The following is a 23,622-nucleotide window of genomic DNA, read 5'->3' on the forward strand; positions in this document are numbered from 1 at the left end:
ACTCACCGGAGTTTAGGTAGTTATTTGAAATAATTCCAAATAAAGGATAAAAATAGTATCAATCAAAAACCAAACCAAAACAAAAGAATTAGTATCAACCCAGTAGCACAATACTTCCATTGTGTTTGTGGAACAAACTAAGCTACAGCTACTTGTATTTTTGTAAATGTAGCACTAACCTACCAAGTCTTGTATACACAAACACTACTGTTATACTAATAAAAGAATACATTGCTGAACCACCCAATCTTGAAAGAAAAGTGACTGTGACTCAACGTGAAAATCTATGACTTTTTCCACTTCTAATAAAGTTTTATGTAGTGATTACAACAAAGGAAAAGATTTTCAACAGGTTGAAAAATATTTCTAAAAGATACAGTTTAGAATAACAACATATATGCTTTCACAGGTAATAGTACAAAGCAGCTAGTGTTTGTAAAGCTTCAAGCAGTACACAGATGAAATATGTTGAAAAAAAATTAAATAAAAAGCTTTTGCAGCTGGATGGTCTGTTTTCCTTTGTTATTCATTAACAACTTTTGTGATCATTGGTCTGTGTCAATTAAGCTTCAACCAAGTCCCTAAAACAGAACTACTAAACCAGATCAGCACAACCAAGGGTTATATGGCTGTGAGCAGCCTCTCGAGTCACTTGTTGCCCACCAGCAGACCAAAGCCAAGCACTCCGTCGGGCTTATCTGAGGGTGGCTAATGTCCTGGGTGCTGGCAATGTGACTGGATCAGCACACCAGCTACTCTCCAAAGTGCCATCCCTTGCCAAGCCGTTAAAGCAGAGATATGTCAGAGAAGCGGTAGGAGTGAAGGAGGATAAGGGAGGAGGGCTAAAGCTAATGAATATTAAAGCAGGCTCTATGGGGTTTGCTGGTAATGGAAAAATGAATTCTTCTGAAAGGTGCTTTTCTTTTCAGATGTATTACATATTGCATATTCTTGCAGCCTGCACTTACCTGACTCACAAAATGCATTCCTTTCATACATATTAGAAGCAGGCAAGTCACATTAGTTAAACGAGTGAGGACAGACTTAGAAAGCATAACTATCCTATTTAAAATTTCAACTTTTTCACCTAGAAATTAATATCAAGTTAGAAATAACATAATTTGTATCCAATTAGCTTCCACCAGAAAAAAAAAAATAGACTGAAATCTCTACGCTTTCCAATTAATGCAGAAATGTGCTATTTAGTTCCCAAATTAACTTTTTGTGGGTTTAGCACTAAAATATATTGCATTCTTCCTTTCATCACTATTATCAGCAATAATTAAAGTTTTTACCTCTCTAAAACACAATAAGCAAAACATGCCCAAAATTTTTGGATAAGATGGGCTCTCTTTTATTGTTATTTTTCTCAAGTATGGGCACCACTCTGACATAGCTTTGAATTTTTAAAATAAAAATTTAACACTCAACTTTGACTACATCATACAGATTTTTAAAGAGATAGTAACGCACATGACAAAATAAACGTGAAAAGGAAATTAATGTATTTTCTAGAACTATTTATAGTAATCCAGACATGCTGAACTGATTGGATTTCCTTCTATATATTGAAAATGCACAGAGAGCTGCATATAAAAGAGATGTCATCGACTTTCAACTTACATATGCAAAAAATAACAGGTGAACACACTCATAAGTAAAGCAACATTGCTTGCAGTTTACACAGGGAAAGAAAACTTGACTGTGGCCAAATCGTGAAATCAACAATTTGTATAGATAACCAGGTATCTCTGTGAAATATATTCATAGATATGAACTTCTACAGTTTAGGCTCATTTTCTTAAGAACAACATTTTTACATTGGTATAACATTTAGTGAAAGCACTTAAACACAAGTAAATTGTTGGCAACATGAAGTTGTTTTTTCATGTTTTTAATTAAAATAAGTTGTAAAGTGTAATTATAACCTAAAGTTTCCCCTAAGTGTATGGAAACAAGCCAAGAACTAATGGTTTCTGTAAGATAAGTCTTACAAACAACAGAAGTTGAATTATGAAGAGGGATAGCTAATACTTTGTATCATGTCTTTGATAAGTTACACTTTTTCTATGTCTACTTCTTCGTTTTAAAATTTGTTAACTTTGGGGTCAAAAGAGCACTCTAATTTACATGGACAAATGAACCTACTAAACAGGCCACCTGAAATTAGTTAGTTCAAAGGTAAATTAAAGACATATTTGGTCTCTCTCCCATTTCCTCTCATGTTATAAGGCATTAACAGAGGATTTAGTTGCAGTGGTTCTATCACATGCAATATTTAATGTCCTGAAACTCCCCTTTGTCAAAAGGGCATGATCATGGAAGATACTAACACACCTATACCCTAATATTCTTCCAGTGAAGAATAATAAAGGATACAAGAATTAAATGGTATGCTGAGACTGGAGCAGATAGTCTTTTTGCAGCCTTTTGCTACTCTGCCTACCTGCTGTTTGACTGCTTGAGGATCTCCCCTGGAAGATCTCACAGGAAAATGTCAAGAACTGTGGAGCTCTGCTTCACTTGATTAACTCCACATTTAGCTTTGAATCTTTTCAACTTTAATACAATACTTAATTTATCTCCAGCGCACACACTTTAATCGAGGCTATTCCTTCAATTCACTGTTCAAAAAGTAAGTCATTGGCAATAGAAAAGTATATACATATGGCCTTGCTAGAAATATTTTGTTCAGAAGCAGGTGGTGCACATGCGGTAAAGTTTTAGAACAATTTATCCTCCAACGCTAAAATAAGGACAGAACTTAAGAGTGGGGGGAAAGCAACCAGACACTCAGCTTACAATAAACTAAACAAAAAGCCTCCCCCATCTGTAATGCTGTTTATTTAAACTGTATTTATTTGATCTATCTACAAAGTTTACATCTAGATCTAAAACAACCAAATACTTCCACCATGACTATAGCATGAATTACACCCACTGGCAACAGAACCTCAGTCTTACCAACAAAAATAATTGTACATAAACCCACCTTGGGAAAGTAGGAAGCGAACAAACATGACGCCTAACAAACACATAAGGTTTCAAGGGAACCTATAAACTGTTCCTGAGCATCTTCACCACACCTCTTAGTCAGAGTTCATCATGCTTAGCTTCAGGATGTATAGAAATACATACAAATAAAATGTTTCCATTTAAGAAGAAAAATTAGTTTGCATTAGTACACTACTAGAATGTGGGAATTCTAAGAATACAGAAAGCTCTTCCTTCAGATATCTTTTTGTCCATCAAGTGTACCAGCCAACACTCTTCTGTCTTTTTTTAATAAACAGAATCATAGAATCACAGAATCAGCTAGTATGGAAAAGACCTTTAAGATCATTAAGTCCAACCTTTACCCCAGGACTGTCAAGTCCACCACTAAACTGTGCCACTGAGGGAATACATCAGAAGCTAGTAATACCTAGAAGCACACAGGATCTTAACAGCTGACAAAAGTAAATGCACTTCAGGATATCTCTGCCTGTCCTTCACTAGCATTTCAGCATATTTCTAAAGCAGTGAGGGTCACACTGCTTATCCTGATTACTTGCACATTGTATCTCACAACTAGATTCCATACACATAATTTGATTTATAATTCAGAATATGAGTTCCCAGTTAAAAGCTGTTGTTTTGGAGGTAAAAAAGAAGGACAAAGACCATGTTACATTAAGTCCTGACCTTCAGATGATTTCTGGAAGCCGTTTATATAGCATTTATCTTATTTAGTTATCTTAAAGAATACACTTAAGGTCTTGACCTCTCAAACACTGCCTTTTTTCATTTCAACACCAGTCCTGTTCTTCTGTATGGTTTAACAGCAGTAAAAAGAATCTGAGATGTATTTACAAAATGAAAGTAAAGGCAAAAATCAAACAATACCCCACAGGACACTAGGTATCATCTTCTGCTTGCAGCATGTTAGGGTAGCACATGGCTCAATCCTCTCAAAAGGGCTGGAATACACTATACTCTTGAAACAGTACATCAATAGATGAGTCCTTAGCACTCCAGATATTACATCAGAGCACTTGTGCTACTTGAAGTCACACAGACAGACAACAAAATTAATTGTTGGTTTCTCTCCAGTTGGCAAAGGTAACAGAGGGCATACATCAGTAGTAGAATGGAAATAGAAATTTTAAAGCAAGAGCCTCTAAGGGTGTGTTCATTTGCACCCCATGTGAAGTCTGATCTGGAGAGTTAGAATCAAAAGTGCCTAGACATGTTCTCACCAGAAGTGCCTTAACTTCATAATTCATTCTCTGCACAAGAAGTTCATTGACTTTAGCTACAGAATGTAAGCAAACAGATGGCTTATGCTTCCAGGAATGTGCTGAAGACTTAAAGAAATATAGACTCAGAGGATTCAGAAGTTTCACTGGATGGAAGAGAGAGGGTAGGAAGAAAAGAGGGAAGGGAAGTAGTAAACAAGACCACTTACACATTATCACACCTGAAATCAGAACAGAAAAGAACAACACAAACATTGTTAGCTTTACAGGTGATTGGTCAAATACAGGCTGGAAAAGAAAGCATTTATTGCTCAAAAGTAGCTGTTATGAAGGTCAATGTGTAAGATCTGCAGCTGAAAGGTACCTGCTGATGTTAAGCAGGTATCAGCCTGTACTACTTAACCAGTAAAAGATATCACAAGAAACTGGGGGGGGAGGAGGTTGTCTTTAAAAAGGATAAAGAGCGGCCAAACACTGTTGCACTATGGCCCTGATTAATTTTAAACCAACTTCCACAGCAGTACCGTGGGCTTCAGATTTTAAAAAAGCAATATGCAAGCAAGTAAAATTTATAAAACATTCTATAATCTCAAGTTCTCAATAACTTCTTATAATCATACCTGAAATCAGAATATGCTGGATAGTTTTTACTATTATTTTACACAGAAGGAAACCCCATTTCTTTTAGCAGTGTTGTCCAGCCTAGCCTCATGCCCACTGGATCACTAAGCCAGTAAAAGGAGCACAGGCAAATAAAACACCCTGTTCCACCCAGCAGCTGTGCCTGCAGCATACCTCCCAGCAACATCATAGGGCTCTTTTTAATCAACTTCTGACAGATAATGAATGCCTTTGCGACTGTGACAAGTTGAATATCACCCAAAAGTATTATCCTTAATTATTTGTCCTAGAGTTCTCACCCTTCTTTCTTTTAATAGATTTTTAATATTCCTAAAAAGGCAATTTAGTCTAATAGCAAAGGCCTGCAAGTATAGAATTTGACTGCTGTTTTGTGCTATTTAAATTGAAAAGCATATTATAAAAAACCACGACTCATTATCTTCATACAGTACGCGTACTTTGCTATGAACAAGGTTAGAATGGGTATGATGCCTGGAAAGGCCTACCTTGAAACAATAATCTAAAAAAGAAGCTGTCTCAGAAGCCACAAAATGCATTAAGGATCTAAACTCATTAGCTGTCACTTCTACACATGAACACAAGCGTCCTGGATGTGATCAGGAAGCAGCTTAACTCCTGCCTCCCCTCTCCTCTCCCACAGTATGTTTCAGGCATAATGAGCACCTTTTCCCTGGAAATTAAAACAGGGAAATGAGAACAGATCCCATTTTTCCCCTTACCCTCTAACTGGCCCACTCTAGAAGCAATGGCCCTGAGATTTGGTGCCTGTAGTCTAAAGGTATTCAAGCTCCTGCTCCTACAGGGAGCCTCCCTGGTCCCTTTAATTTGCTTGGGGCACCTTTCACCCCTTCTCCCCTTTTGAAGCTTGACACCCAAAAGGAAAGATTACCTGAGAAAGAGGTAAATCAAATCAGAAGGACTCTAAGCCTGAGGCCTAACAATTAGCAACACACTCTTCTCTTCAAGCTGTTTTTTGGGGGGTTGTTTTTTTTTTCCCCTTTAGTCATTTCAGTTCGAGGGAATAAAAGGGCAAACTGGTGACACACACAGGCTAGGGAGTAGAGACCAATACTGCAATCTCCTTACTCCCAGGTCAGCGCAGTTCAATGATTAATGCAGTGTCAGAGAAGTTCCTACATCTTGCATTATTGCAGTAGAATCACTGTGCAGACAATATAAACTGTGGAGGTCCTCCTAACTGGACCGTTTTAGACTTTGATGCTAGAAGATGTGCATCTCACTGCGCTAATCCCATGCAGAACTACATTTGAGGTCTTCCACTTCTTATGTGCGTCTTCCACTTCTTATTACAGATGAATGCTTGAATAAGCATGAGTACACACAAAATATATTAAATATATTAATATATATATTATTTTTATTATATTATTATATTTATTAAAATATATATAATATATTAAATATATTTAAAAAATACTGTAACTTCACCTTCTGTTTCTGAATCAAGTGGACAGATGTGCTTGATGCATGGTGTCTTGATTCAGACACTTCAGCCTCAGAGTATATCAAGAGTTCAAGCTTACTGCTAGTCTCTGGTTTTGCCAGTGCATCATTTTAGGCAAATATGCTCAAAACACATTTTGTAAACAGAATTTCAGAGATGTTTAATTCTTGGTTCACTCTTTCCCATTTTTTAAAAACACAATGCACAAGTTGGAAATTACTACTGGTTCTTTCCTAGGTCTCACCCCTGGTTCACTAAGAGGTAAAGTAGGAGTAAATTTTTATAGGAGTTGGTATGTCCAACTTCAGTTTATATTCCACTGGACTCACTATATTAAAAGCTCTTTGCACATCTCTTTATAACAGTGTTGACATAACTTGAAGGTCAGTGAAAGAAAGCATTTCTAGTTCCCCCTCCTAATTTTCTGTCCTAATGAAGGGTGCGTTGGTATGTGCATTTAACATTCATGTTTTAAAGAAAGTATTGGCTGCTTTCTGCCATAAAAGCTTTGCTAATGCTTTTGTAAATCAAATCTTCCCCTTCTGCAAGACCTAAGCAAGAAATAATTCAGAAGAAATTACGGACTCAAGTTCCCACTGAAAAAATAAAATGATCAAAGAAATAACCATAAAGTCCTATTTCCTCCTTCTCAAAAAATTAACTTTCATACAAATTGAAAAAAGGATTAAAATTAATCTTGTGGGGTTTAAGTTGTTCCTCTCCCTTATTCACCCTGGAACAGGAAAACTATGGGCTCAAACTCCTTAACAACTGCAATGTATTGAGAAAAAGAGATTTAGAATGATACGATCTAACTGCAAATATTTTTTTGTTTTGTTTTGTTTTGTTGCAGGACAGGTCTGGTTCTTTGGGTCATCATTTTAAGGAAGTGTGCCTATTTTAACTGAAAAAAAATAAATAAAAAAAGATATAATAGTATACTGTACATTTTTAATCATAGTCAAATGCTCAAATTCCTCATTATTAATCTGGGTGTTACCAGAAAGAGAAACACCCACAAAACTCCACCAAAACAAATGAACCTCACCACTGACAACTTAATACTACCAATTGTGAGAGCTTTCTCTACAGTTTGTAATTGTATTCTTATAGACAAAATAAAATATCCATATTCACCTAATCCAACATTCCTCTAACTTCACCTAGACACCTAATAAAAACAAGAAGGAAATTATAAGACTATATACATCTGCAGAGTGTATTTAAAGTCCCACATTTATCTCATCTGCTGAGACGGGGAAAGACAGAGAAACACTCACACTGTATATATATTCTTGAGTTAAACTCACTTAAGCTTTTGAATGTTTTTCTGTCCATTGTAACTTTGCCCCATATACAGTTTTTGTAGCAAATAACCATGCGTAAATTGAGGAAACAATATACAGAATTAAGACTGATTACATCCTGCGATGCACATGGTTAATAACATGTAATAACAGCAAAGCGTGTGCTAATTGTTAAAGAAACAAAATGCACAAATGAAGCAGCCCACTACTTCTAGGAGGACTCTTTAGTCCTCTTTTACAATCCCATAAAAGCACATTCCCATGACAATGGAAATAGCACTAGAATATTTTAATAAAAGTATAAAAAAAGGTTTAGTGTGAAGAGTCCCTGCCCATGGCAGGGGGGTTGGAACTAGATGATCTTAAGGTCCTTTCCAACCCTAACTATTCTATGATTCTACGATTCTATAAAAAGCACAAAGTGAAGTGATTACTTCACTTTGGTGGTCACAAAAAATTATTACTGTACAATTTCCCAGGCAAGCCATGGCCAATGCTGCGAGCAAATGCTTATTTTTGACTGAAGGAAGAGAGACTAATTTCAGAACTGACTCCACACAGCCCTCATTTGTGGGGGAAAAGCAGCATGAAAAAGCTGAAGATCATTCAGCTGTGCAAGCAGAGATCAAAAAACACATTATATTTTTGGCACCACCAAAGATGTGTTATGGCAGAAGTAGTAGATGAAATAGCAGTGAAATGCAAAACAACTGACTGGATAAATCACCTGTATGCTTTATATCCTTTAATATCTTTGGCCCTTACTGAAAGGTACTTAACCTAGCACATCAAGAAAGAGCAGCTAAAGAAAAAAACACATTTATGCACAAGGTGACAGGCCATCTCTTCTTTTATAAAGAAAAGCCTTATATTTCTGTTACTACTTCATACTGAGGCCTATGACATGACTGAGTTGAAATACCTGTGAAACACAGAAAATAACTGTCTTGTTTCTTTATAATACCTTATTAAAAATAAACAATACAATATATCTTTAGCAAAGTAATTTTTCTTCTTCCACTGAAAAAAATGTACAAAATTCATCTGCCAGAAATCAGGAGGGGCATTTGTAAAATCAGCTCAATGTAACATTTCCTTCAGAGAAAATTAACATTGATTAACATCTGTAGAAGTCTGACTCCAACCAGACAGGCAGTGATTGCATGGGATAATGACTAGGGCCCTCTTTACAAAGAATTATCCTCTAACTATGCTGTAAATTGCTGAAAGAGGGACTTCAACCTGAATTTATCACCTGCCAGGATAGCAACTTGTACTCCTGCAACACATTTTTTAACTCTTGTGTTTCAGTTAGCCTTAGGTGCTAAGTTCACCTTTTACATGAATATCATACTTGGGCAAAAAATATATTTGCATATCTTGAACTATTTTCTTTGCATAATAAAGCAAAGAAGCTTTTAATTCTACGAGAGATTCAATGACCAGCATAGACTGGGAAATAAAGTTTACAACAACACTTGAATATCCCTACTTTTACACTACATTTTGCTACTTTTACTCTGTTTTACAATAAGCAATCAGTATTTTTCCTTCTTATATTCCAACTGCAAATTGCTTTAAGAATGCTACATGGACCAGCAGACTAAGATGCTACTACAAGAGAGTAAACTACTATGTATAGGCGTAAAACTGTCAGAACCCAGGTGTCAGAAGCAATCATCCTACTATATAAGCAAAGGTTAAAGAACACTTTGTCAAATATCATGGCAGAATAGTCAATGTCCAAGAAACACCTTCATCTTTCCTGAGAATAAATTTCTAGCAGGAGCAAGGGGGAAAAAGGATTTTATTATTTCAGCATATTCTTAAAATCACTAGGACTAAACCTCTCAGGAGCAGTTGGGAGACCTGGACATATTGAAAGTGACTATTATACATCAAGTCAGAAGACAGTTAATATGAAAAACAGAAACATAACTACAACCAATATTTTCTTAGAGGGCTGTCAGCAAACTGCCAGATGCATGTGTGACCTCAAAACAACCTTTTGCCAGATGCCTCTTTAACCTCTTACAATTACATCAACTTCTAAAAAAGCTGGTACATTTTACCATTTTTCCTCCTTTGGTTATGCAAATTCAGAAGATGTGCTTAAAACACAGACTGAAAATGTTTGGTTCTGTGCATTTTTGTCTGTCTTTAAGACCCAAAATAAAGCTCTCTAATACAGCAGCACATACTTTTTTTTTTTCTTCCCAGAATTAAAACTGCCATAGAAGTTAAAGAAGTCTTCATTTACTTTCTTTTCTCCTATCTTGAGTCAGTGTTCAAAACCAGGTAACTTTTTGAGATAACTGAATTAAGGGAGCAAGACAATATTCAACCAAAGGAATCAATAAATCTCTTTTAATATTATTTACCATTTTCAAGTAAATAGCTTTTTTATTCCTAACAAGTATGTTCTACACTTTATGTTGCAATCAATAAAAGCACAAACAATGATTCATATTATTCAGATTAAAAAATGGCCTGTATGCTAACATTTAAAGAAGGCCATTTCTGCAAATTTAAAAATAATCAAATTCACAGCATGGAAGCACCATGAATGTGTTCCAGGGCCTCAAGCCTTAGAAAGACAAAAAAAAAAAAGGCAAGAGAAATGTTACGGAATGAAAAGTAAGTAGGTCATCTATATTAAAGTATAAAAATGCTAACATCTGATTTGTGGCTGAAAGAACTGGTTTTCAAATCTAGAGGGGTACAAGTGAATGAAGAATTGCACAGTTCTTTTGTCAACAAAAACATGCTTTGATAAGCATTTAAAAGAAAGATTCCCTGCGCTGTACAGAATCCAAGAGGAAAAAAAAATCCTTTAAGAAATATACCTCCTTATACAGCAAAACAATGAATTTCAGTTGTTCTGTAACCCAGTTCCTTTAATCTGCATAAGAGATGCTGACTGAGTTCACTCAACCAAATCACTACTGGCTTTCAGAATATAATCAACACATGCTTTTCAACAGTATTAATATAGCATGAAGCTTGTGCTCCTAATTATTCATGTTTTTGCATTCTGTTTTTCCCCCTGCTGTAAAATATGCAAATTTACTTCTTTGTGTTATTTAGGTCCCACATGGGCCCCAACAGATCTGTTTGGAAGGAATTACAAGCCAACATCAAGATACATGCTGTCAACATTTCAAGCTTCATTATTTTTATTAGGTTGGAATGCCATTATAGATTTGATATTAGGCTTTAAAAAGCTTTTTATAAATCTTTTGAAAACCTACAGTCTAATAAAATGGTGTACTGGTAATTACTACTACTCCACTCTGCGTGTGCGCCTGAAAGGAAAAGCCCCACAACTCCCGAATACGAGAGAAATCCCCATCTAGCGGTACTACTGAAAAATGCAGTTTGTTTTTGTGAAAAATTAGTACCCAAGAGGATTAGTTTGACTTCGTTACTGAATGAAGGGTAGCCATTACCTCTCTGTGCAACTAAGGATCAGTAACAGGCGAGGACTGTTTTTTCTGAATTTCTCCTCCTCCCTTTACAGTCAACTCTGACTGTAAAACTCAATGCCCAAATGAGCTAGTAACGATTTTTAAGTAAAAAACCCATAAAGCAGCACTTCAAGAAACAGGTCACTTAATACAGTAACTTCTTGCTGTGCAGCAAAAGTGTTCACTTACAGCGGCACACGCTGATGTGTGTATTGTTTAGATTAAAACATTAACAGATTTTTCCAAATCTCAGATTATTATAAAGTTGGTGTTAAATATTTTTAAACTTAAACAACCTAATGAAATAGTAGGTTGGTTATTTGAAAACTGCAATGTTGGAAATAACTACAGAAGCACTTACTGTTATATAAAAAATACATAATATAAGCCCACTGATGCAGAAAATGAAAGGACATCGAGACACTGCTTTTTTTCCAACTGCCACAAAGCTGTATGCATTTCTTTAATGTAACAGTATATTTTAGAACACTGCAGCAGCCCAGCCTTCCTTACGAGCACCACTAAAAGCTCCTTAAATATTAATGGAAAAACAATGTAGAGATTCACAGGAATCTACTACATATTACTACTGACTCCTAGAAAAAAAACAGCAGTAGTAGCACTAAGATTTTACAAATCTCTTGATGCATTTAATCACTGTGGTGTGTATGCAGATGGAAGAAATAAAAGAACTACTTGAATTACAGTAAGGGGGTAATCCTGTGATTTGGGAAGATCAGTATATTAAATTTCCCTTTCGTAACAGACTCATTTCTGAAGATCCTAAAATTCCGCATTTCTCTTAGAAGCAAACATTTAAGGACTTCTTTGAAATATATGTAGAGATATGTATTAGTAAAATTGATATGGAAACAATATCTTGTAAGACCTTGTTACATATTGGTTGACAGTGTGGGTATCCTTTAATTCGAATATGCAATTTATTAACTCCCCCTTCCACAATAAAAAGTACCACCAAAACTATCTGCATGCAGACTAAATTCAAAATTTATTCTGGCAAAACAGAAATGGGAAGTTGAAGGAGAACAAGTATATGTGAAATTGGTCTTCACAAAAACAGTAGATTTCCAGAACTGAAGACCGATTTGTGTTGATCATTTTACTTTTTTACATCTTCATTACGGAAGATTTCCCAATTTTTTAAGGATGTTCTTTTGCAGTACCACTGCAGTTAACAAAGGGAAGCATTCAGTTGGCTGTAAATCATACTTTTCACAGTCTCACAGCTGAGTGAGGATACATCTGCCTACAGATGAGGATGATCCCATATGAAGGAATTACAATACTGAATTCAGTAATATATACACCGAATACATCAGAGGAAGGTTCAAGGACCTCACTTAAGATAAAACCTAAGTTCAAATGCCTTGCAGAGATTAAAAAAAAAAAAATTAAAATAGAAAGTCATACCTGACCACCAAAATTTTGAGATAAGAATATTTGCTATCATCTGTCATAATTTATCAAACTCACTGGCTGCATCCCATTATCTCTGCAACTTTGTCCAAGCATGTGGTAGTGATGAATTCTACACCTTGCTTCTCGCAAAAAAAACCCACTCCTGAGCTTTCATCTAATACCAGTTTGCTTCTACTTTCTTAATAAGAAAGAAATATTTGCCCTAAACTGTATTTTACCTCTCAGGATGAAAACCAGCAGTTCCCACCTCCTTTTCTGTGAGGTTTTAGATGTTAGTGCAAGCCTGACCACATCAGCTCTCTAGAGCTCCTTCTCTTCAGACATAAGCATTGAAACAGAAGGTACACATTGTTTAATTCGATAGATACAAGACTCTCTTAAATCCTATAAGTTCTTCTCCTTATTGGGAAGAGATTTCAAAACACTTCTTATGTCAAAATACTTAATTTCTTATGTCTATGACTATTCATGTTCTTTTGAGAGGAAACGTAACAGGCAAAAACCATGCTTCCTCAAATATTGAGAAGCATAACATATAGATGTTAATCCAAAATTTGTTTACTAGTTCTAGATGGCCCCCAAGGATCTAGGAACGCACAGTGGGGACAAGGGAGGTTTACAGAGCAGGAATATATCTTCATAATCAAATTCCTGCAAACTCTTGTTACCACAGCCACAGCCTCTATCTGCGAAAGTCACTCCACTCTGACAACAATCCTGTGCCTATCCATTTTGCCTTGGGTACTTACTTTAGAAACTTTGAAAAACTCTGCAGCAAAATTGCTGAATCTCAGAAAACAACTTTCAGGTTTTTTTTATAGAGAGCTAAGTGCTCTCTATAAGTCAGTCCTCCCACCTGTTAGAGGCTGAGAGCAGAGCTCTGAAATAATAGCCATTGGTCAGTATTGAAAATCTGTGTTAATTTACATCTAAAAAAATGAAACAGGAAGCTGTCCTAAATTCAAGGAAGAAACAGAAGTTAAATACGTTTATAAATCAAGTTTATCAGCATGAGCAACTGAGCTGCTTCTACAAGCCATAGAGAAAACAAAACAAAATCCAACAACTCAGATCCATAAAACAGGCTGGTCATTAAATCACAAGTTCATAGAATCATGGAATCAGCTACATTGGAAAAGACCTTTAAGCTCATCAAGTACAACCATTACACCAGCACTGCCAAGTCCACCACCAAATCATGTCACTAAGGGCCTCATCTGCACGTTTTCTGAACACTTCCAGTGATTCCTCCCCTTCCCTGGGAAGCCTGGTCCAATGCCTAACTACCTTTTCAGTGAAGAATTTTTTCCTAATAGCCAACCTAAGCCTCCCCTGATGCAGCCTGAGGCCCCTTCTTCTTGTCCTATCACTTATTACTTGGGAGAAGAGACTGATCCCCACCCTACAACCTCCCTTCATCTAAAAAAAAATCACTTATCTCAGAATATTGTTCTGTCCCGGGAATTGTTAAAAAAACGTGTAAGAGGACCTTAGTGACATGGTTTAGCAGTGGACTTGGCAATCCTGGAGTAAAAGTTGGACTTGATGACCTTAAAGGTCTTTTCCAACCTAGCTGATTCTATGAGATACTGAAACAGGCTGCCCAGAGAAGTTGTGTTCAAAGTCATACTGGATGTCACGTTGAACAATATGATATAGTGAAAGATGTCCCTGCCTCTGGCAGGCAGATTTGATTAGACGATCTTTAAAGGTCCCCTCCAACCCAAACCATTCTATGATTCTACAGTATTTTGGTTGTCTTCAAGCAAAATCCACTCACCACCCACCTCAGTGGAACCATCAGCACCATGTGACTGTTTGCAGAGTTTCTGACCTTCTTCTGACCAAATACACATATGAAGCAGCACTGCTGTCTCAGTTTTTCAATTCCCAACCTTAGACCGAGATTAGGATTACCAGCAGCATGTATCTTTGAGATATGATGTGAGATTTTTAGCTGTGTGCCAAACCAAAATGCTAGCACTAACCTGCCTTTTTCTCTGTGGCTAGCAACAGTAGGAATGGATGGTAGGCTAGAACTTGTTTTGTATTACAAAAGCCACAAAACATAAAAATAGCTTAAGAACTACTACTCTTCAAGATCATCTAGCTAACAAAAAACTTCCTTGTTTTCTGAATACTAGCAATCAGAATGTTAACTTTAAAAAGAATTCATGATGATCAGGCAAACATTTTTCATATTTCTCCAACTGATTCACTTATCAAAGCCGATCACATGCATTGTGCATATTTTATAAGCCTCTTTTCCCTTTCCAGAATAACAGTTTGGCTTGCTACAGAACAAGGACCACTTTTACAGCTTCATGAACAGATGAGATAACCTGGAATACCTGGAAAATAAGTGAACTTGTAGCTAGACATAAAAATGCTTTAGTCTCTGGTAGGAAATTACATTTTATATTTATTTAGCAGAAAGTGAATCACAAATTCTTTTTCTTGACTCCCACACATGCATTATTTGCCCCAAAAGCTAAAGTAGAGAATTTCAGCTACTATGCTGCAAAGTTGCGTTTATTGCTGCCAGTGTTTTTATGAGTCATCTTTCTAGTCAAAGAACAGGCATTCAGATACTGAAATTCTAAATGCATTGATATTCTACAAGCAAAGGTAGATTTAAAATACAGCAATATATAACAGGACTTGGAGGAGTTATGACAAGAAAAATAGAAAACAAAAAAAAAAAGACCCTCAAGGTCTGATAGGGTGATATTTCTGATTGATTTCTCAACAAAGTGTTGAACCTTTGTCCTTCTTTTTTAAATACTAGATGATACAGAAAGAGATTTAAATGATTAAATATTGTTAGGAAAATCAGACTTAATTACCTATTTTTAATAGTGATGCTCAGTACTCTCACTCCATTACTGAAAGAAGTACCTTCTTTCACACTTTAATGGACAAGGCATCTGATCCTTTCTGATAAGTCTCATTCACACTTCCAGTAAGTCTCCTGGCTGCCCTTATCGGTGCATGGTGTGAACAATCTTGCAAGTGATTTGTGAGAAACAAGCTCTCTTGACCACAACAGTGGAAATCAGGAACAAGCATCCCCTGAGGATGTAATTTTTCCTCTTCTTTCTCCAGAAAAGGAAAGCAAAGTGTTTCTTCCCATGTCTGTGGAATATCAGTGAACTTTTTGCTCTTATGTGCTTTGAATGAAAGACTGGGTTTGGGAACCAACTTAAAACATAAGTAATCAAATTCTCAGTCCCTTCAAGACTGTTCACTGCATACAGCAGTATTCACACTAATGGTCCTATAATTCTACTCAGATTTGTTAAAGACATTTAGTACTGGTATTCTAGAATTTTTTATACCTAAGAAGCTTCAGAACCTCCCGTCTGAGTAATAAAAAAAGCAACTAGCAGAATAGCTAGGTGTTGTGCTTTGTTGTGGGTTTTTCGGACTGCCACTATTCCTAGACTAAAAAAACTTCTAGATAAGTATCTGTGTAAGTGCTGACCTATAATTCTGCAACTGCATCCATCTAGCAAGACACTGACGTGCTCCACTGACAAGGCTGATGGCAATTCTTCTGCTCAGTAAAAGCCAGTTAAGATGAAATTACAGTCCATTTCTTTGCAATTTGCTAAATTAACTTCCATATGAGAAAAAATTAATAATAAATAGGAATAAAATAAGAGATGATTCAAGCAAAACTAATAGTTCTTAAGTTTACATTCAACAGGTTGATTCAATATGAATTCACATGAACAAAGTTTAAGTAGTCACTGACAGCATTTCAGGAAAAAGTAAAGACGCTAAATTGAATGCAGAAACAGGACCAGCAACTGTGGGACATAACCAATGTTTGGCATTTGGGTGCAGACCTCCCTATTAGAGAATTTGAAACTCTAAATGGTCTCCAGACTTTTTTAGGGCAACGATGTGTCTCCTTTGACTCTTCCATGATGCAAGTGCTGGAGTGATTTGATGTAGCCATTGAAACCAATGAATAAACAAAATCTAGTGAAAGGCAACCACTAAACATGACAACAGCCACAGATGTGAAATCAGATTAGCTTAAATGGAAAACTATTACAAAAAAGCCTAAGTTCTCCTCAGAAAGAGTTCCAATAGTTTCTCATATTGTTAGATTTTTATAATCTAGAGGTTTTCATGCCTTGAAAATGCTCAAGAAGTAACTCTTATTAAGCACTGTAATATTCCTGAACAAGTCAGTAAATCAGAACAGCAGAAGCTGAATATTGATGATGACAGATTTACAAGGAGGAAAACACAAATTTTCAAAGAGGAAAAAGAATCTGTTACAGCATGACAGCAATAAATTCTTCTGCACACTTCAGTCATCCTACAAGACTGCAAAAAAGCTTGATTAAAGCTGCAAATTTAGCTAGTTCACAGGTGAGTACATTTCAGATTGATTTCTGAATAACAATAAGACTTCAAAAAACCCTGAACTGCCTAATTTTCATTAAACTAAGCAAGAGTCAGATTTGGAGACAGAACAACTATCTACATTTGCCATGTGACTAGGAACACATATGGTTCTTGGTTTCTAGTGAAAAAAGACTTTGGGGGTAGGAAACCCATGGCAGGGGGGTTGGAACTAGATGATCTTAAGGTCCTTTCCAACTCTAACTATTCTATGATTCTAACACTAAAAGGAAGGAACCTGAAAAAAAAAAAGTCCTTTAAAAACTGCAATGAGATATTCTGTTCCCACAAGTCTAATCATAAAGCTAGAAGCCTCAACTTTGAGCTTTCTTGTTTTGTGAGGACGTAACTTCTCCTTGCTCAGAATATGAGAGGAAAACAAGAACATACATTTTCAATGCTCTTTAAAAAGAGTTTGTACCTATGTAAATGAAACTTAGTCTTTTTAGTCCAAATGACTAAAGTAGGAATATGAACCTCTTCAGGGGGAGTAAGAATTCTGAAAAATTTTTATCATGTCTTCTCTTAACATTTTATTTGGTCTATGCTCCTCAAAGAAACTTTTATATTTAAAGGATGGTAAGAATCACTTTATAGAGAAGCACCTCTTACCCACAATAACAAATCCATCTGCTTCCCTCTCAGGCACTGTCACTTTCTTTGAATCCTGGCTTTTTCGGAAGAAGCTGAACATAGCCTCCTTTTTTTTTTTTTTCTTTTCCTTCTTCTAAATTGTTACCTAGAAGGAAGGCAAAACATGTTGAATATAAGTAAGATAACAGAGTTTACCATAAGAAGGTCACACCACACCAAAGACTGCACACATGGTGTTACAGCTTAATATTTATTACCAGATTTGAAATATCAGGCACTTGTATGTCAGACAGATCACTTTGTTGATGTAGCAATTGACTCCAATAGGCAAAAAGAGAGCAGAATATAAATGGCTTTTCTAAAAGTTATTAATGGAGTGAGCCATTAAAAACAAACACAAAACACAAAACAAAACAAAACCTTCCACCTTTCTAAAGGAAATTGAAAGAAAGATATTCCTTTCAGCATTTATCCAGCATGTTTCCTTATTTTTCTGCTACTTCAAAATCTTGTTAACACAAACTTTCACATCAGAGTTAGCTCTAATGCCTCTGAACTTTAAAGCCCAAAGCATGATTCTATGAAAAAATGCAGCTTTGCAATACAGGAATAATTGAAAGAGGCAAATTGCAGTAGAGGTTTTCAATATCATCTCTGCAACCACCAAAAAGTCCAACCCCCCCCCCCCAATATATTAGCATAGTATCTACTTTAATTTTTCGAGGTTGCAATGGTAGAAACAGCTTAACACTTGTCTGTATTTGAGTAACAGTTGCACCTCATTCCCTTAAAACAAACTGCAACAAAATCATATGTTGCAATTTTTTTGTAACAGTAATTCATTAAAAGAGTCTTCCAAAGCTGCTAAGAACTCTTGAGTTCACAACAGTTAGAACAAAACAAGGAAACCAACGGAATAAAAACATAAACTGCAAATGATTATGCTCAGTATCTCATCTCTCTCAAGACCAGAAGGTTGCATAGAAGCAGTTATGAATAGCTTAAAAAGCACAAATTCATATTAAAACTCTCACAAACGTTAGCCAAAAGATATAGACCGATGAGCCAGCTTTTACAAATTAATTCCTATGAACCACCCCATAAACATGAAATACTCTTATAAGCAAATTCTCTAATTATTCTGAACTTTAACATGTAGACTCAAGGAAGTTTCTCTTCTTCCAAGAAAAGTTATAAAAAAAGCTTAATCAGAAGAACGACAAACAGAACTACACAAAGCATGTATTCACAGGTTGTGCTTATTGAGAGGATACCAATGTACCACCACTTACTTTCTACTTCCTACCTGTCACTACTGAATGTAGCAATGAGACTCCCCAGCCTCCTCCCACAACAGCAACTCCACCTGGAGTGCTGGGACAATGAGAAAAGGCAAGAGGCACTGCAGCAGCAGTCACCCCTTGAAGGTACACTCGCCTTCAGCTTCCAAGGGCTGAACCTGGGACAATGCCAACCTACGGAGCAGCCCGTAATCTGGCTGAAACACGCTGTGCACCAAACGCACAGAGGAAGGTTTAAAGAAAGGTGTGTGAACAGCTTCTCTACTAAAATACCAATATGAAATTGGGAAAAGTGGAATAGTGTAATTTCATGTTTGAAGTAGTTTGAAGAGCAGAATTCTGCTACAGCAGACACCAACATTCAAAGGAGGACTGCCAAGGCAGCAGCAACATCTAATGCACACCTACAACTCAGGAAAGCAGTCCAGTCCAAAGGAAAGAGGGGTTATTTGAAACAGTGTCAAGTTTCAGCAATGTTGTTTCACTCTACATTTAACAAAGAATCTTTAGAAGGTGGGAAAAAGAGAAGAGTGCTACCATGTAGTATTTGGGTTTATAAATAAAACAGCCAACCAACCAAACAAACAAAACAAAAAAAAAAAAAAAAAGTAAAAATCCTGGATTAATTATTTACCAGAATTCCTCACTTCCCACCCAAATATTCATGGTACTATAAGCAAGACTTTTTTTGCCCTAGCCAGTGACCTGTAGCAATTAACTGTACAATCAGCACTGACCATTCATGAGATGCAAACTGCCTCACACTCAGCTATTACAAGCTGATAGCAAACACTTCCACAACTCCAGACCACAGAAAGTCCTATGTAAAGTGTAAGCTCTGGCCTTCAGGAACAGTGTATAAATAGAACATGGCAAAAGCAGCAACAATTGATCTGTGGCCTGATACCTGAGACTTGAAGACTGAATACCCGCCCCAGGCTGGCCAGCTAGTGCTTGCTTATGCTGACACAGTGCAATTTCTAGCAACCAAACAAAACTACACTGATGTACACAAGAACAGAACAAACCATCCAATCTAGGTATGTAGTAATAAAAAAAAAAAAAAATAACAAGTTACTTATCTACACTTTATATTCCCTTTGCTTTTTCCTACCTTGCCATGTGAAAGACTGATATTTCCAGTTCTGTGGAGAATATGCAGTAGAAACTCCTAATTATCTCATTTATTCCTTACCTTCCCCCACACCCAGGCTCAACACATGGCGCCAGCAGCATATTCCTTTTTCAGCCCTCAGGGAATAAGTCTTCTCCTGCTACCAATTAAGGTTGTCAGTCCCATAGCTCAAGTGGTAAAAACCTGTGCTGTAATGCTCAAGAGTCAGGTTTCTGCTCCAATGATGTATGAAGGAGAGGCGGTTGTGGAACAGTTTAAAATGCAATTTTACCTTCATCCTAAGTGTGCACCAAAAAGAAGCAAAATCCACTTGATGTATAAAATCTCACAGATAGCTTTGGTAAAGCCTCAGATTCCAGTCAGCCACTTCAGGTGCCTGAACTGCAGTTGTTTCAATCACATTCATTTTTTTTCTCTTTGAGATCTGCATTATTGTGCACTTTGCAGCTCTATCACATAGAGCTCCCCTTCCCTGCACTCTCGCACGAAGAAAAGCGCCTTAATCAGTATCTACATGGCACAAAAGAGGTGTATAGGAAACCATGTATTTGTCATCTTTTAAACCCTGCATGTTCATCATACCTAAACTTCACTGCTTGAAGGACAACAGGCCTTTCAATTCAGAGTAAATTATCAATCAGTACAATTTGAACTAGCCAAATTAATGTCACAAGCACTTTCTCATGCTACATTTTCTTCCTTTCATTTTCAGAAGGCAGCCTGAGTATCCCTTCTTTTTTCTAAACCCCACAAAATTCATCTTCTCAACATACATGTGAGTTGATCTTTACTTTGTAGTTTTTGGTTTCTGAAGTAGCTTTAACTTAATTCCACTGCCAGCAGTATTTCTCAAACAGAAAACAAAACAAAACCCCCACCCCACATATACTCTTGCTTGAAGCAGAAAAACAAAGCTAACAAAAGTATTCCCTAAGCTCAGGCCTCCAGTTCTTCGGCTGTTAAAACCACTGGTGCAGCAGTAAGAAAACAGTGTGTATGGTATTTTGTGGTGTGAACACTGGGGAGGTGGTAAGGAATCCACTATTAAAAAAGACTAATGTGCTTAGTGAGGCAGTTTCTTACTTTCAGTGTTTATCACTTAGGAACAAAACATGCTTGTAGATCTTGGGTCTGCATATGCAATGTGAAGGAAGGAGCTTGCCAACTACTACTTGCTGTATTTCAATACCTTTGCTGAACATAGTATTAACAAAGCGTAACAAAACAAAAGTGGGGTACAGAAACAAAATATAGAGCATGTATGACATACTTAAAGGAAATGCTGGGACATTTGTGATATTTTCTCTCTTAAGAATTTTATAAACTGTTGTACTTCAAAAGTTAACATAAATCTCTCCAGCAACGGGGAACGCAACCACTAGATTTCTTGAGTTATATGTTAAAACCAGAACAAAGCCTCTGTTCAACAAAGAAACACAGAGCTGAATGGAAACACTCATGCTCTTGAAGATAAGAACACAGTTTAAACACTTGCAGAATCAGGCTGGAGTTTTACTACTTGTAGATAAGATGAGGCTTCAGTTAACAAAAGTTAACTGAACAACCAGTTTCCACACAAATTTCATTTCAGAGTAAAAATTACACTTGAAGTTTGTGGACCTGGATGCACAGTCACACAAACTGGAGAAAAAAGCACTTAGTTATGGGGGTTTATTTAAAGCTGTCAGCACAAAATCACAGAAAATACACCCACCATTCAGAGATAGTACCACGTTCCTGTGGTAATTTCTCCTATATAGCACAGCACTTTTCTCTGCCAGATGGGATTAATTTTATTTCTATAGGAGACCTGAAATTGAATTCACAGCCTAAAGATAAAAATCTCCCTTGGTAGGAATATGCAATTCCCTTCTCCTCATGTTTCCCCCTCACCAAAAAGTGAACATAATTTTTTCTTTCTCCAGTCTCAATCGCTGATAGGTAAGGAAAATGCTTTTGGCACCGCTTCTGACATTAGCAAGTAATAAACTGTGAACTACAGCAATTTTGTGAGGCTGCAAAAAATATTTTGTCTTTCTGTGAGGCTCAAGAACATAAGTGAGATTGGACAAAGATGAGTTACAGAACTGCACAAAGCAGTTAATTTATTCCCCATGCATTTTGTTAGTCTCCTTTGACAAGAAGTATGAGTGACCTTTGAGCCAAACCAATACGTTACATCCAATAAAGATTTGCTATACAATGAGGATCCTAGCATATTTAACATTACTTTTTGGCTTTTTCCTGCATGTTCACAAGTGACAGTAAGAGAAAGGTAATTTAATGTTAAAAACAACAAAGATGCAGACAAGATAAAGAGGTGATGCTCAGGAATACAGCAAAGCAGAATTGCAGTGCCAGGAATTACATAAATGATGAAATGTGATCAAAACAAGATACAAAACTGACCTTAAAGAAAGGACCAGAATAATTTCACATCTAGCAGTTTAAGCTATATAATCTATGGAAGGAGAAAACAGACTATCAGAGCAATTCTCTTCCATATTAGCATCTCCTGTGGTTCATCAATAAAGTATCAACCATAAATAGCGCAAGACATTTACAGCCTTGTATAGCTCTGCATATGACATGAAAACAATCAATTTAAGAGCCAAGAACATGTGTGTCAAAACAATTTCTCTGTGACACCAAAATAACAGTTTAAAAGCTTTTGCCCTAGTGTAAGTTACTATGTGAAGAAGTAAAAAAAAAACCAAAACATATAATTTCTTTTAACTGGCATTATCATTTGTGATATTCCTTTAGTTTGTGCTTCTTAAAAACAGAAGGAAAGTAAGTACGATGAGAAACACAAATACAAGAGATGTATACACATATAACAAAACACTAACAAAGACTTTTTTACTTACATAAAATGTATTTATTTTTAAAGTTTTCATAAAATTTAAGAGAAGCAGAAATACCAAGAACTATGCAACCCAAATTACTACAGTATAAAACCACTCAAAGATGCTGAATCGCAAAAAAAAACAAAACAAAACAATCCCAAAACACAACCACACTCAAGTCAGACCATAAAAGCACTGGTGACAGAGGCAAAGCCAGGAGTAAAATAACAGTACTCAAATCAATGTCAACTTTCAAAACCCTGAAGAAGATAGAAAATGCTAAAATAGAAAGCAAGGTGTTTATTAGATACAATATTCAATAGGTTGAAACCCGCTTCTTTCCCTGCATACAGCTCTTTTTAACTGCAAACCTTCAACAGCTGCTAAGTACGATACAGACACATACATATAAGAACTTCAAGATGTTTTTCTAACAGCTGACCCTTCAAACATGGAAGACAAATAGTCCTAAAAGAGCTACTTTGCAGCAACCTGCTGAATCTTGCTCCAACTGTTGCACTCATGAGATCTCTCCTTTAGAATCTCTGAAGATATGCTAAGGAGATGAGGATATTCTCTTGCAAATAAACTACTTAAAAGGTGAATGGCATAGTGACACTGAGGAGATAACAACCAGCTCCACCCTAGTGAAGATATAACCTCACAGCACTCCCCTTCCTGGCCACATGCTGATTCTGCACAGCTTTGGGTGGTAGCTTGCTTCCTTTGCAACCTGATTCAGCTTGCTGAGCCATCACATCACTA

At 36.4% G+C, this 23,622-nt stretch overlaps 1 protein-coding gene across 6 annotated transcripts in view; it reads right to left on the minus strand.

The window, feature by feature from the left end:
* Nucleotides 1-23,622, minus strand: part of UMAD1 (UBAP1-MVB12-associated (UMA) domain containing 1) — an 83,269-nt gene that overhangs the window by 57,587 nt on the left and 2,060 nt on the right. For 4 of the 6 annotated variants that reach the window (XM_080609766.1, XM_080609764.1, XM_080609765.1 and 1 more), the window contains one exon: nt 17,591-17,717. In XM_080609766.1, the coding sequence (XP_080465892.1) occupies nt 17,591-17,672 (82 nt within the window). In that variant the 5' untranslated portion in view covers nt 17,673-17,717. Of the gene's footprint in view, nt 1-17,590; nt 17,718-18,878; nt 20,272-23,622 lie in introns of those variants that run through there. The other 2 variants (XM_080609767.1, XM_080609768.1) reach the window with 2 other exon arrangements.

The sequence above is a fragment of the Psittacula echo genome (assembly GCF_963264785.1).
Source record: "Psittacula echo genome assembly, chromosome: 2".
Lineage (NCBI taxonomy): Eukaryota > Metazoa > Chordata > Aves > Psittaciformes > Psittacidae > Psittacula > Psittacula echo.